Source organism: Mustela lutreola, chromosome 14, assembly GCF_030435805.1.
Source record: "Mustela lutreola isolate mMusLut2 chromosome 14, mMusLut2.pri, whole genome shotgun sequence".
Classification (NCBI taxonomy): domain Eukaryota; kingdom Metazoa; phylum Chordata; class Mammalia; order Carnivora; family Mustelidae; genus Mustela; species Mustela lutreola.
The window spans coordinates 43,705,018-43,719,677 of record NC_081303.1 but is presented as its reverse complement, the minus strand read 5'-3'; the positions used below and the strand labels follow the sequence as shown (position 1 = coordinate 43,719,677).

Here is a 14,660-nt window from a genome sequence, read left to right as displayed (position 1 = left end):
AGGCCCACTGCTCACAAAACGTAAAAAAGAAAGATCTCTGTGCTGATAAAGTTACGATTTACCTCTCCGTCCCTGCCCTAAAATGCTGGGGTTTAATGACGGAATATCAGATATTCTGTCCTCCGACTTACTGGAAGAAATCTGAGGAATAAGATCTTTTCCTGTAACATCTCAAAGCACTGTTCAGGCATCTGCCATCTTTGCTATTTGAGGACACGGGAAAACAAATGTCATTAAGTCTAATCATTTTTACTAAAGGACAGGGATCAAGAATTAGATTCGCAAATCCCCTTTGGGCATGATACTCCAAATAAAAGGCAAGGGAGTTGAACGAAGAAAGAGAAATCTTCCTTCTGTGGCCCTAGTTAGGAGAGGCATGGGAGACAGACAAGTAGTAGGAGGGGGGCAAAGCTGGGCACTGAACTCACCCAGCATTTCTTTAAAGAAGTTAGTCATGCACTAATATGGCGAAACTATCCTCATACATCAACTCAAGAAAACTCTTGAGATGTATACAAATGAACCCTTACTCTCCAAAATATTGATGATATTGTAGGAACTAAAGTTCCTGTCTTTTTTTCTTTTTCTTTCTTTTCTTTTTTTTGAGGTTGGGGGTGTTGGGCAGAGGGAGAGGGAGAGGAGAGAATCTTACTGCCAGTCCCCACACCCAGTGTGGAGCCTGATGTGGGGCTTGCTCTCATGATCCCAAGATCATGAGCCCAAGATCATGAACTAAAAGCAAGAGTTGGATGCTTAACTGACTGAGCCACCCAGGTGCCCCTAAATTTCCCATCATCTTAAGGCTTATATTCTAGTTGGTAGACACAGACCAGACACAGTTAAAGAAACAAACTATATAGTATGTCAGGAGGTGGTAAGTCTTTAGGTATACAATAAATCAGGTAGGGAAAGGGAATAAGTGCTGGGGATAGAACTAGAGTTGCAATTTTTTAATACAGTAGTGAGAGAAATACTCTCTGATATCTCTTTGATAACATTTGAACAAGAACTAAAAGAATGTAGAGATCCTGTTTCAGAAACTCAAGGGAGAAGGAATGATGGCTTGGATCAATGGTAATGGAGAAGGTAATGAGAAATAGATTTTGGAACTATTTTGAAAGTAGAACCTACATGATTTTCTAGGACAAGTTCAGCAGTTCAATGCTGACGTGGGTTTTATTTTGTTTGTTTGTTTGGGTTTTTTTTGTTGTTGTTGTTTGTTTTGTTTTGTTTCCTAAACAGCTAGAAGCATTGAATTTCCATTTGCAAATACTGAAAAGAAAACAAGAGGCACAGATCTGGGGGGAAAGTGAGAGTCCATATTAAATTTGAGGCACCCTTTTAGGTATCTAGGTGGAAATGTCTAGTAAACAGTTAGCTGTAGAGGAACAGAGGAGACATTCTGGGGATGTCTCCTTCTAGCTAGAATGATTTTGGATTTGTCAATGTAATTATTGCTATTTAAAGCCACAAGACTGGATGAGATCACCAAGAGATTGAGTACATACAGAGGAAAGAACGGGTCCAAGAACTGAGTCCTTAAGCACCAGACATTTGGATTTGGAGGTAAAGCAGATGACAAAAAAGCAGCCAGTAAGATAAGAGGAGAACCAAGAGAGAGTGATGTCCCACATGCCTAGGGAGGAAAGAGTTGTCAGGAAGAGCGAGCAGTTAACTGTGTTTACTGTTGCAGCAACAGGTATCATGTCAAAAGAGGGGCAGTAAATGAAAATTGACCATTTGAGAGGTCAAATGAAAATTGACCTCTCTCATCACGGATGAATGTGATGAGAGAGGTCTTGAAGAGATGGCTACTTTCAAGTTTTTACATCCCATTGCTAATCAGAAACAAGACAGATTTTACCGTATTTCATTGTGTTTTAATATCGCCATGGTCCAGCTGAAGTTTGGGCAAAAGGTAAGATGTATTTTAGTGTAGCTGCACTACAGTTAAAACTTGCTTGGCTGGGACGCCTGGGTGGCTCAGTTGGTTAAGCAGCTGCCTTTGCCTCAGGTCATGATCCCAGCGTCCTGGGATCGAGTCCCACATCGGGCTCCTTGCTCCGCGGGGAGCCTGCTTCTCCCTCTGACTCTGCCTGCCACTCTGTCTGCCTGTGCTCTCTCTTGCTCGCTCTCTCTCTGACAAATAAATAAATAAACTCTTTAAAAAAAACCAAAACTTGCTTGGTCTTCATCTGTGTTTGAAGACCTCCTGCATAAAAGGCTACATATGCATAACTCTGACTTGATTTTCTATAGGAATACTGCATTTTGAATCTGTGTTTGGGACCACCTGCTCCGGGCAACTACAGGTAGCTATCAAAGTGTACTATTAAATAAAATAAGCCATTTGAAGAGGTTAACGTCTCTGAATACACTGCGGCACTTTCATATGAGATAAAATGTTTAATAGGAAAATGTGGCTCTTGAAACTCCTGAGGTTTGAGAATATGCACAAAATCATTCAACCTCATGGGTGACAGGGACCCTGCTGGTCATCCTAGAATGCCTGCAGATCACTTTGTGGATCCAACTTAAAAGACAGAACACAGAGCTCTTTTGGGGGGGGGGGTCTTTCGTTAGTTTATTTTTTTTTCTTAGACACTTGTGTCTCCAGAAATCCCATTCTTCTTCCAAAATCACAAGCAAGTAGTCAGAGAATGTGATGTACTACATGATTTTTGGAAACACCTGAAGCCATATATGAATTGTCTGTAAACATGGGAGGAGTGATTCTCAACTGTGTTGCTCATATGGCATGAAGAGGGATTTTAAATGCAGATGAAAAACAGCTTCAAGTTCTGACTGGTAGAATACAACAAGGTCAAATTTACTAGAGTAAATAAAAGCCTCTTGCTTCCAAATATACCTCATTGAGGGTGGAAGAAACAGGATTTTGTGGCACCGTAAGTAAGCATGATTCAAAGTGAGCCAAGCGTAGAATGTAGTTGCCAAAAGGTCAATGTAATATTGGGCTGAAAACAGAAGAACATTATCTAGAAAGAGAGGTTGTAGTTTTGTGTCACTCTGCATCATCGGGCATATCTAAGAACCAGATAAGCAAATTCATTCCAAAGCAAGCAACAAGCGAGCAGCTGATGAAGTGTGTGAAAGCTCTGTCAGATGGAAAATGTTAGAAGAAACTGGATATGTTTAGCATGATAGAAGTGATGGCTTGGATGGTACGAGATACTTCAAATATTGAAGTGCTCCCAAGAAGAAAATGGAAGACTTATATTAGTATGATTTCAAGCGTCACAATGCTGCCAATGAAGGAAAACTCTAAGCAATCATATTTTATTTCGGTATAAGAAACAGCCTTAGGGCAGTTTCTGGAAAGATAGAATAAATGAGTTCTTCATTTCTAAAAGTATGTAAGGAGAATTTTGGTCACTACCCTTGGCAGGCACGATCGATGTATGACTAGATGTATGACTGAAGATAAATCATATGTAAATGGCTTCTACAAATAAAAGTATTCTCTAGAAGGCAAGAGGCATCTTGGCAGCTGCATGGTCTTATACACAGTCAACACAAGAAGATATGTTGAGACAGCTCTGGGAACTAAGCTTTGAGAAACACTTTCCAAAACTCCCCTTATTGAGACATTGGATTATTTCTAAAAGATCAATGCAAAAATATTGGATATTTCCATGTTATTCATGTTTAGTCAGCCAACTAAATCCTCCATTGATCCTGCTTGTTCATTTCAATGGGTTGGGAAATACTGAGCCAAGATCATTAACTGAATGAAGTTTGCCTTGGTAACAGTACCTCTTCTCTCTATTGGGAGTACATGTGCAATGACAGAAAGGCTCCGTGTTCTCACTATAGCCTGTAAGCATCTTTGTAATGAGAATAAATTCCCCAGCAAACATAATATATAACACCAATACAGCATATTTTAGTTTTACAACTGAGGCCATATGAAAATATAACCTTTCTTAAACTTATACTGAGAATTTTTGGAAAGAGATTTTGGATTTTGGAAAGATTTTACAGAACTCCCTCCCTATATAGCTCACGTTTGAAGCCAAGAATTTCCACGAGGGCTAAACAGTTTCAAATGGGGGGGGGTGGTAGGAGGGTAAAGCAACTGGGGGAGGTAGGGCACGTAACAAATTCAGGAACGTTGTTTCAAAACACCATGATTTTCCAAGTTGGAAAAAATAAACTAAAGAAAACCAGAACCCACTGGACTGGCATCCCTTGAAACTATTTACAGGACAGTTAGCATTACCACGGTCAGTATTAACCTTATGGGTCGCTGCATTTGGAAGCCAGTCAAAACAAGGCAGCATCTGTTTGTTATTTTGTATATGTAGTAAAAATATTGCCTTTGGGTCAATTAAATTTTTCTTCAAAAAGTGAACAGTGCCTCAGCATAATTTCCCCTTTTCTCCTTTAAAAAAAAAATCACAAAAACAACTTGCCATTCTATTTAAAATATTACATAGAGCTAGTAGATGCCATACCTCATTGTCAAACAGGGCCATGATTTGTAATGAATATTGTGGTTAGCAGGGAGACCCATGAATAGTTTCTAATAACTCTTAGCCATTCATACATGGAATAGGGTATAGGCTAAGACTGGTTTTAATTTTAGTTTGTATAAAGCAGAGAAGACTATTTACCAGATGTTGTCCTACTTCAAGTTGCTCTAAAATCATAGGGTAAATTACAGCTGAACTTCAAAGCAGTCTGTTGCAATTACCTCTTAGACATTTTCAAGGCATGATGATAATAATAAAAAGAAACGTATGTATCGATCACTATCAACAGCAGTCTTTGGAACAATGTTGGAAGTTAAAGATCTTAAAATACATTTAAAGCTGTGATTTGCTAGAAAAATCAGATCAATTCGTTTATGGCATCTATAAGCGCTCACTGTTGTTACTATCCACATTTTCTTTCTTCCATCCTTCCTCACTCCCTCCCTTCCTTCCTTCCTTTCCTTAGGACACGTCGGTAGAATATCCGTTTTCTCCAAGGTAGCCTTGGAAAATACACCTCTGAATAGAACCAGTGGTTTATGAAAGTGCTAAACATGAGCATGGTTTTGGAGCAAGTGGGAATTGCATAGAATGGATAGCAAGGAAGTAAATATTTCCTAAGAATCTACTACGCACAAGACATTGTGCCAGTACTTGGCATTGACTAGTTTCATGTCTCATGGTCCTTTTCTCCAACAGATTATCTCTCTTTCAAATATGATTTATAGCACATTTCTGACACACCACAATTTATAGTAACACTTTGTAAACATATCAAGATGAAAACTCATTTAGTTGGAGCTATTGGCTTAATTTATTTTTTACTTTTTATTTATTTATTTTTTTTACTTCTCTGCATGAATGACATCTTGGTGTCTAATGAATCCACTCAAAATTAATTAATGCACATTACTAGCCTTCTCTTTTTTCTCGTTAGTTGGCAACCAGAAGCAGAAGTGCTGAGGGGTCATTACGTTTCGTAACAGGAATGGCCCAATGGCTGTTTTTGTTACCGCGCTGTTCTGCGGCACCGCCCTCCTGGGTGCCCAGCCCTCGCTCACCTCTCAGGCAGTTTGGGCCTTTGTAGGGTCTGTAGCAGTCACACTGGTAATTCAGCCACAAGTTGATGCAGCGTCCTCTGTTTTGACAAGGTTGTCTTTCACACCAATTCCTTCTCACGCAGCCTGCCTTGACATTGAAAGACGAGCCAGATGAAATGGCCTCTGGAGTAATGTGATTCAAATCAATTTTAACGTCTTGGAGACAGCCTACAAATGAAGGTGTGGACGGTATATTGTAGAGGTTACGCAGAGCAATGACACTGCTGGCCGTGTCTCCGGGTAAACCACCCAAAAAGGAGTTTTGAAAAGCACATATTGATTGATCACTTTCAAATGGAGAAGGAGCTTTCATGACGCATTTCTCTTTACAAGAGTTGTCAAGTAAAGTAAGGGTCACAGCCTCTGCAAACATCACCTCCACTGAATGCCATTCTCCATCGCTGGTGTTGTGGGAAATGTAGAGGAGCACCTTTGACTGATTATTGACTTGGATTGATAAGTGAATGTAGCCACTTAGCAACTCCAACATTATAAACATGTCCCTGTTGCCTCGGAAAAGTAGGAGGGCCATTGGCTGAACAGTCTGGAATCTGAGGGCTATGTGACAAGCTAAGCCCTCTTCTATAAGTGGGCCACTTGTGATCCACAGGAAGCCATCACCTTCAAAAGAAAGTGTGGTGACAAGTTCACACAATGACCCAGTGTAGCCAGGGGGACACAGGCAGCTGAATCCATGCTGGCCATCTTGGAAGTGAGGGATGCATATTCCATTATTCAGACACTGGTGATGGGTACATCCAAGGAGAATATCAGAACAGTTCCTTCCTCCATAAAATGTTCCCGAGTGGTTATCAAATGGGCAGTGGCAAGTATAATGACCAGGTAAGTTCTCACAGGTACCACCATTTTGGCAAGGGTTTGAAGAGCATTCATCCAAGTCTTCTTCGCAGTGGATCCCTGTTAAATAATAAAGAATTGGTTGAAATTGCATATGTTGAGATCAAAAATACAAGTTTCACATGATTTCCATGTATGATCTGTGGAAGTGGAGAGCTAGCTCAGTTTTAGGACAGTAATGGAATAAAATGTGAATAGTTTTCAAGGAATTTAAAATTGATTATATCATTCTGTGTGTGTTGTGCAGACAAGTGCAATCATGGAAGACCCTCAATTCTTCCTCTAGAAACAGGCTATTTACCAAATATAGGGGTTGACTCAAACTACTATTGTCAGACATGTACATGACACTCAGTATCATAAAAGTGATAGAGAAAAAGCGATGCTTGATAACAAATTATTTATGTGGGGATTCCATTCTGTGATACTGTTTATCCTGTCCCAGGCTGCTGATTTTACTCTTTTTTACTTGAAACTGGTGATTTTACCTCTTACCTTGTTTTTATCTCCCCATAATCCTTAAAACTAACGTTTTCCAGATATACAGATGGTCTAGACAACCTTCACCATGGACAGCTTCTAAGATGAAGAAAGGCCCTGTTTACTCTTGTGTACTTTTTTCCATAATTCCATAAATCATGAAATATAACCCATAACATGCTCTTATAGTTTCAACTTCACTTTCCTTTCCTCTTTTTCCTGATTCCAAGTCTCTAAGTAGAGAATTATTAGAATTCATGTAATGAAAGTAAGAAGAAGAACTAGAACACCTTTCAAGAGTGATGGTTATTGCTTTTCCAGTGAAGTTCAAACAAAGAGGTTAACAATGATTGACATGTATAGAGCACCGTCTGGTTTCCCGGACACCTTCATCTACATAATGTGTCTGTGGCTACCACATTCTTCTGAGGGTTTCAGTGTGGGTTTTCTCAGCTTTCTTTTACAGATGATACTGAGGCTTAGAAAGACTGAAGTCTAAACTCCAAAGCACTCCCACAATCTGGTTTCTAGGTTTTTAAAATCCAATCTGGCATCATCTGTTCTTTAACTGATAACTTAGTGCATTCTCACTTACTGTTATTACTAATACGTGTTCTTACTTTCCCATTTAATTCCCTACCTACACATATGTATTAAAAGTACATAAAATATAAAAAAAATAAAACATTAAGTAGAAAGTTTAAATTACAAAAATTTAATCAAAGGCTCTTATACTGATAAGGTTGGATCTGAATTTTAGCAAGGCTGTAAGCAGGTTACATTCATTTTTTTGTGTCCTGTTTTCTCATCTACAAAATGGGGTTAATAATAGTCCTTACATCACAGGGCTTTTAAAAGTTAGAATTAATCCCACATCTACATGATGATCATCTAACATGATCATAAGATGATCGCAACATTGCTTGATATATAATAAATTATCAATCAGTGTTGGCTGTTATTAAGAAGTAATAACCAAAGGAAATACCCTCTAATGACCAAATTCAAACAGTACTACAGTCATTGAGAGAGACTGTTTGGAAGGTGTGGGCATATGGAGTGACCCACAAATTGCATAACTTTACATAATAAGCACATTAGGCTAGAATCTCATTACATTGTACTCTTCATGAGGGAAGAGAAAGTGTCTGTTTTATTCACCAAAATATGTCTAAACCATAGCATAGTGTCATGCCCACGTTTGACACTTGGTAATTTTTGAATTGATTAATGAAGACCTTTGTAAGGTGATTAAAATATTTATAATGCATTTAATCTGATCCAATCTAAAACCTGAAGTGCTCTTCTTATGCAGATTTTCAGATAAACGTTTCCATTGTTAATCTTTGCCCTCTGCCATTATGTATGCCATCTAGACTCTTCATAAGATTGTGTTATATTTTTACACTACTTGGATTGCTTTCACACAAGCTCGTTGATCCAAAGTATTTCAAGCTCTGTGAGAAGAGTGAATATTTATTCTCTTAGAAACTCCCACAGCACCTCTAGAGGGTTGAGCATATACGCATTATAAAAAGCTTGATGAGCAGGAAAAGTAAAACCAAATTGAACTGATTTATTTGTTTTGCTTTTTTAAAAAAAGATTTTATTTATTTATTTGGCAGACAGAGATCACAAGTAGGCAGAGAGGCAGGCAGAGAGAGAGAGGAGGAAGCAGCTCTCCGCTGAGCAGGGAGCCTGATGCAGGGCTCGATCCCAGGACTCCAAGATCATGACCTGATCCGAAGGCAGAGGCTTAACCCACTGAGCCACCCAGGCGCCCTGAACTGATTTATTTGTTATGTAATCATCCTTATAAGTAAAGAAAACTGACACAGGAATTATAGGCTATATTCTAAAGGAGTGTTTTAATATAAATTTAATTTAACCGAATTTATGAAAAATACAAACGTTTGGATTGGAAGATTTTTTTTAAAAGATTTATGTATTTATTTGAGAGAGAGAGAAAGTGAGAGCATGCAAGTGGGTGAGGGAGGGGCAGACGCAGAGGGAGAGAGAGAATCCGGGAGCAGACTTCCCACTAGGCATGGAGCCCGATATGGTGGGGCTCTATCCCGGGACCCTGAGATCATGACCTGAACGGAAATCAAGAGTCAACTGCTTAACCAACTGAGCCACCCAGGTGCCCCTGTCTTGGAAGATATTTTACTTAAATTCGATTTTCATAGTATTTTGAGGCAAAAAAAAAAAAAAAAAAAAAAAAAAAAAAAAAAAAAAAAAAAAAAACCTGATCAGTAATCATTAATTAGGAGGAATACAAAAAAACTCATGGGCCATAATCAAAGCTAAGTACTTTGTTTTTCCTGCCACTGTGACTTTACATACATTTAATTCAGGGAAAACTTTTCCTTCCCAGCTCTGTTCCTCCATCTGAATCCCCAGAGAGCCCTGTGAGGCCGACATTGCTTCTGCTTTGACCAGTTGCTATCCCTGTGTCCCCCCAGCCCCTGCACTCTTGGCTTACTGAGGTTCTCGTCTTCACCAACTCTCTCTGTTGGGGCTCCCTCACCCTCTGACAGAAGCTTGTTGGGCAGGATCTCCTTCACACTGACTACTGCTTGATATTCCTACCATGAGTACCCCATGCAGGCCTGGGGGCTCATGTGACTTTGACCTATGGTTGGAGAGGGGCACACTGACTTCCCTACCCAACTCAGCAGCCTTTCTCACTCTCTCTCTTTCCTGTTGCCTTAGGTTAGATTGTAGATTCCTCCTGTAGCTAGAGAATCTGGTCTAAGTTGCCTATGCCACCCAGCCCCTCCTCAAATTTAGGTAAGACTGGATTCTTCTTAAAGTAATTTGTTCTGCTTGGGGTCAGGATCTAGCTACCAGACCCTGAAACTGGGCGGTGGGGTACAACTCAAAGCACAGCAGCAAAATTCTCCCAAAAAACTTTCGTTACAGACTCATTGCTTCAAATTGCCTTTTAAGAACTGTCATATATACTTAAAATGCATAAACATTTCAAAGCCTAAAGCCTAGGATTTATTTTGACATTCTGCATCACAGTTTTGTTGTTGTTGTTGTTTGCTTTGGTACCTCACAGTGACCCTATCCTGACCTCTTAGTTGAAACTCCAGTGTATTGGTTTTTCAAATTTACAAAATATCTTCTCTGTGCCCTACCCTCACAGAGGATGGCAAAGTAGAAGAGACAGACCTGGCCTCAATATGCTTACCCTGATAATATTATATTATAATTATATTAGAATAACATACATATTTATAAAAATACAATGTAAAGAGCAGATTCCCAATGAATGTGTGGTTAATATGTGAGGTTCAAACTCAGGGGACTTCAGAGAAGATTTGCAGATTTGTCTCCAGACAGAGATAACTCTTCAGCCTGGCCTGGGTGAGGAAGGCTGGAAAGAGATAGGATTTAGTACAGGTTTTCGAGTATGGATCTATTTGACAAAAAAGTATGCAGAAATAACTGACTAAACAAAAACAGATCAATGGAAAAGCATAAGACATTTAGAAGTGATGGTGAATTTATCAATCTTGTTCGTATAGAGGATTTATGTAGGAAAAATCAAGTCAGAAAGATTAAATACAGCCAGCATGGAGAAGGCCTGGGGATATACAGTTTTTATAGTTTTGCTTTATTTATTCATCTGTTTATTTACTTTCTGAATGCAGGGGGAAAAAATGGGTAATTGTTGAATGGAGGACCAACATGGTTTCTCAAAAAGATCAGTGACACAGGGACTTGTCACAATAAAATGAGAAGAAACCAGACACAATTAGACACAGAGACAGCTACTAAAATTGTTCACACCTAAGACTATTGGGGTCTGCTACAAGACATTTAAGTCCTGGGGCGCCTGGGTGGCTCAGTGGGTTAAGCCTGGACCTTCAGCTCAGGTCATGATCTCAGGGTCCTGGGATGGAGATCGGCATTGGGCTCTCTGCTCAGCAGGGAGCTTGCTTCTCCCCACCTCTGCCTACTTGTGACCTCTCTCTCTCTTTCTCTGTGTCAAATAAATAAAATAAAGTAAAATAAAATAAAATAAGACATTTAAGTCCTTTAAATTTCCGGTATTACTCATTCATTCATCCTTGGTCAGCAAGTAGGGGCAAGTGGTAATCCTTTCTTCTCTGTTGCTTATTATATTTTTTCTTATGATTCTTACAGTTAGCACATTTGATTTTTCACAAAATAACTACCAATAACTTGATTATGTTTTTCCTTTAAGTATAAGCAGAGAAGCTAAATTTTAGATTTTACCATCATGGACAAAATTTTAAAAAAAAATTAAAAAAAAGAAGAGAAAGCCTGTATTAAGTCTAATGCATATAAACAGAATTAGATATTAAAAGTAGAACAATGCACAGTTATTTGTACTTTTGCCTTGTTTAAAACCAGTTCTATTAACATCTCCAATGTAAAATAAGGTCAGACATATTTAACTGATGAACCCAGCAAACTAAAAGTGGGAGACAAGATTGTAACTTCTTTTATTGGCTATTCTACTGGCTGCAGAGAATAAGATCTGCTGTCAATCAAGATAAAGGGATTAAGGATTACCTGTGTCATTCAGTCTTCTTAATGGGGCTTTAGTGACAATGAATTGGTTATTTATGTCCATGTATTTAGAGTATGAAGTGGATTGCTTGAAGCTTACTGTTGTTTTTTTATGTGAACCAGTTTATTTAATTAACTAAAAACTGTCACTTTATTTTATTTTTCTAAAGTTCTTTTAGTTTTGTATCTGGTTCTATTATAAGACTATTTCAAAAATAATCATAATAGGGAAAATTTTTACTATCTGATATATCCCATATTTTCATCAGAATATATAATATTAATGGATCAAAAAGATATAGACTTTGTTTAATACAAATTATCATTGACTATTAAAATGCCTTTTAGTTCCATTCTCACTTTGCTGAAAGTCATAGTTAATAAAATATCTAATAAGAAATTATTTCTACAAAAACTTGAATACAAATGAATCTCATCTTTCTCTATTTTGATTGATTGAATATTTTTATTTTCATGAATCGAAATCCAAGAAAAAATGGAATATAAAGACCAAGAGTTCAGTACATACGTATTTCCTTTACTCATTGCTTTGAGAGAATTTATTTCACTCGAAAATTCAAATCTTCCCTTGATAGTAATATTTATCATATCATTAACATAAATTGTTACATAAACATCTTAAAAACTCTAACAGTGGTATCAGTTAGCTTCTATAAGTAATAAAAAAAAGAGTTACCTATGAGCATTGCCATTAAAATGTGAAAACCTTGTGTCTTGGATCCAAACATTTTTCTGTAGAAAGAGAGATCCATCCAAACACCTACTGGGTTGACAAAGCCAGTTCCTGATGATTTCATACCATTTCCAAAAGTGGGGGCTTGTTTTTCAACGTCGCCCTCTTTCTCTCAGGTAAAGTGTGTGGACTTAGTCCTGCCTCGCTCACCTCCCAGACTGGGTCAGTGGGGCTTAGCATAAGACCCATTTATGCTGCTTACCAAGCAGACTTTGTTATATTTTTAGCTACTCTTTCTACTTAACACATGGTACCTCCCCTTTTCAAGTCAGACTTGTGAATGTTACTATGATCCTACACCACACATGGACATTATTATCCTAGAAAAATAAGTTTTGGGGAGTCGAATAAGATTGGTATTATCTGGTAACTTTTAATACAGAAAATTAGAGCTTGGTTTGATTTTTCTTCACATCAATGGGAATGCTAGTAGGCTTTTTGGTTTTAATTTTTTTTCTGTTTTGCTTTTGAATGAGTAGTTAAGAAATTCTGGGCAATTTCAAATCTACTGAATATCTATGCAAGGAATGAAAATGAGAAATTAAGAAAACAGCAGGAGACTTTCCTGGGTCTAATCTTCATTAGACTTCATTAGACTTTATCGGACTTCTCTGAGATTGTGATAAGAGTTATTTGTGTGGTGCTCCCAGACTTAAACTCCATTTTCTATGAAAGAATAACTATTTTCTATTACTCTTATATATAGTTGTATTTTATTTATTATTTTATATATTATTTTGTTTATTTTATTTATTGATTTTGATTTTTTAATAATTTTTATAAAGCAGGATACTCTGAATAGGTAACGTGTTTGGGACATACTTAGAGAAAATGGGTGATTGACTTTCTTTCTTTTCTTTTCTTTTTTTTTTAATATTTTCTGAAAGGGGGACCTGAAGACCTACCGAGGATTCGCTTGGACAGTATAGACTTGAAGGTCACTGAGTCCCACAGACTACCACAGTGCCTGAAATTCTAACCATTAGAGAGCAATTTCTTCAGGCTGAGACCTTATCTCTTGGAAGCCTTAGTAAAGATGAAAGTAAGACCTGAGAGGGGTGGTAACTATATCATGAGGCTGTTGTTAGGGCTTTATCATGGACTAGGATCTGAACTTCAAAATATGCCATGGAACTGATGTCAGAGAAGTTGTGAAGGAAACCAGGAGATCAGGCGGAAAAGATATAAAGCAAAAGACATTGCAATAGTGTATTTTTTCATTCATTTATTATTCATTCATCCTTCTAACAGATGCTGGATCTAGAGATATGATGATGAGTGAAACTTGACATAGTCCTGCTTCATGGGGCATAGAGTTTAGTCAAGTATACAGTCGTAGGGAATGTTGGGCAGACAGGGACCCCGGAGACTGAAGGAAGAAGTTAATCCACTGGGGCTAGCTGGTGAAGGTGGGGTGGGGAGGGGAGGCGACCTATTCAGAGTTCTTATTAATGGATCATCTTGGAAAGAGTTTCTAGTAGTCCTCAGGGATCCAGAATGAAGTAGAATAAATATTGACTAAAGATCAAACGAAAATGTGTTTTAAATCCCAGCTTTAATACTTATGAGGCTATAAACTTGGGCAAATAGCTAATTTCTTTAAGTTGAAGTTTCTTCATCTATGAAGTGGACACAGTAAAGTGCATTAAACAGTTATTTTTGTGTATACAAAATGAGAATTGTAAATGCTTGGAGCATAGTAGTCATTCAAAATCATTTCAACAGGTTTTTTTGCTTTGGGAGGGAGTGAATGTCAATACAAATTACTTGAATAAAAATATAAAAAGCATGCATGAACATGAACTTGTTAAAGATCATGAATACTCAAAACAAAAATAATGATTACCTACCCAGCAGTTTTTTTCCCTAACACAACCTCCCCACTTTCCTTATGGGTAGAACATGCTTCCCCTGCAAAAGGATACAAGTGACAAAGACAGTTTTTCACCTCCTCCTCTACAAGCTGGGTCATAGGCAAGTGATTCAATCCTGGTCAGTAGGACCTGGGAGGAGTTCTGCTAGGGCAAGTCATTCCTAATATAAAAAAGATATGCACCTGGGGGCGCCTGGGTGGCTCAGTGGGTTAAAGCCTCTGCCTTCGGCTCAGGTCATGATCTCAGGGATCTGGGATCAAGCCCTGCATCGGGTTCTCTGCTCAGCGCGGAGCCTGCTTCCTCCTCTCTCTCTCTCTGCCTGCCTCTCTGCCCACTTCTGATCTCTGTCTGTCAAATAAATAAATGAAATATTAAAATATATATATATATATATGCACCTTTAGCTTGCACAGATGTGTTCCTGAAACTGCATTAGCCATGTTACAGCCCTAGAGGGACAAATCTAAAAAACATGCAAGATACTGAGAATGGGATCCTTGTTAAGTCAGATTTCATTGTGACCCCAAAGCATCCTAGCCAATTATTTTACAAT

The 14,660-nt window shown here is 38.2% G+C and overlaps 1 protein-coding gene across 3 annotated transcripts in view; it reads right to left on the bottom strand.

Annotated features, from left to right (window-relative positions):
* The window catches only part of CRB1 (crumbs cell polarity complex component 1), a 148,395-nt gene that overhangs the window by 45,507 nt on the left and 88,228 nt on the right, over positions 1-14,660 (bottom strand). For all 3 annotated transcript variants that reach the window (XM_059145900.1, XM_059145902.1, XM_059145901.1), the window contains one exon: positions 5,555-6,511. In XM_059145900.1, the coding sequence (XP_059001883.1) occupies positions 5,555-6,511 (957 nt within the window). The remainder of the gene's footprint in view (positions 1-5,554; positions 6,512-14,660) is intronic.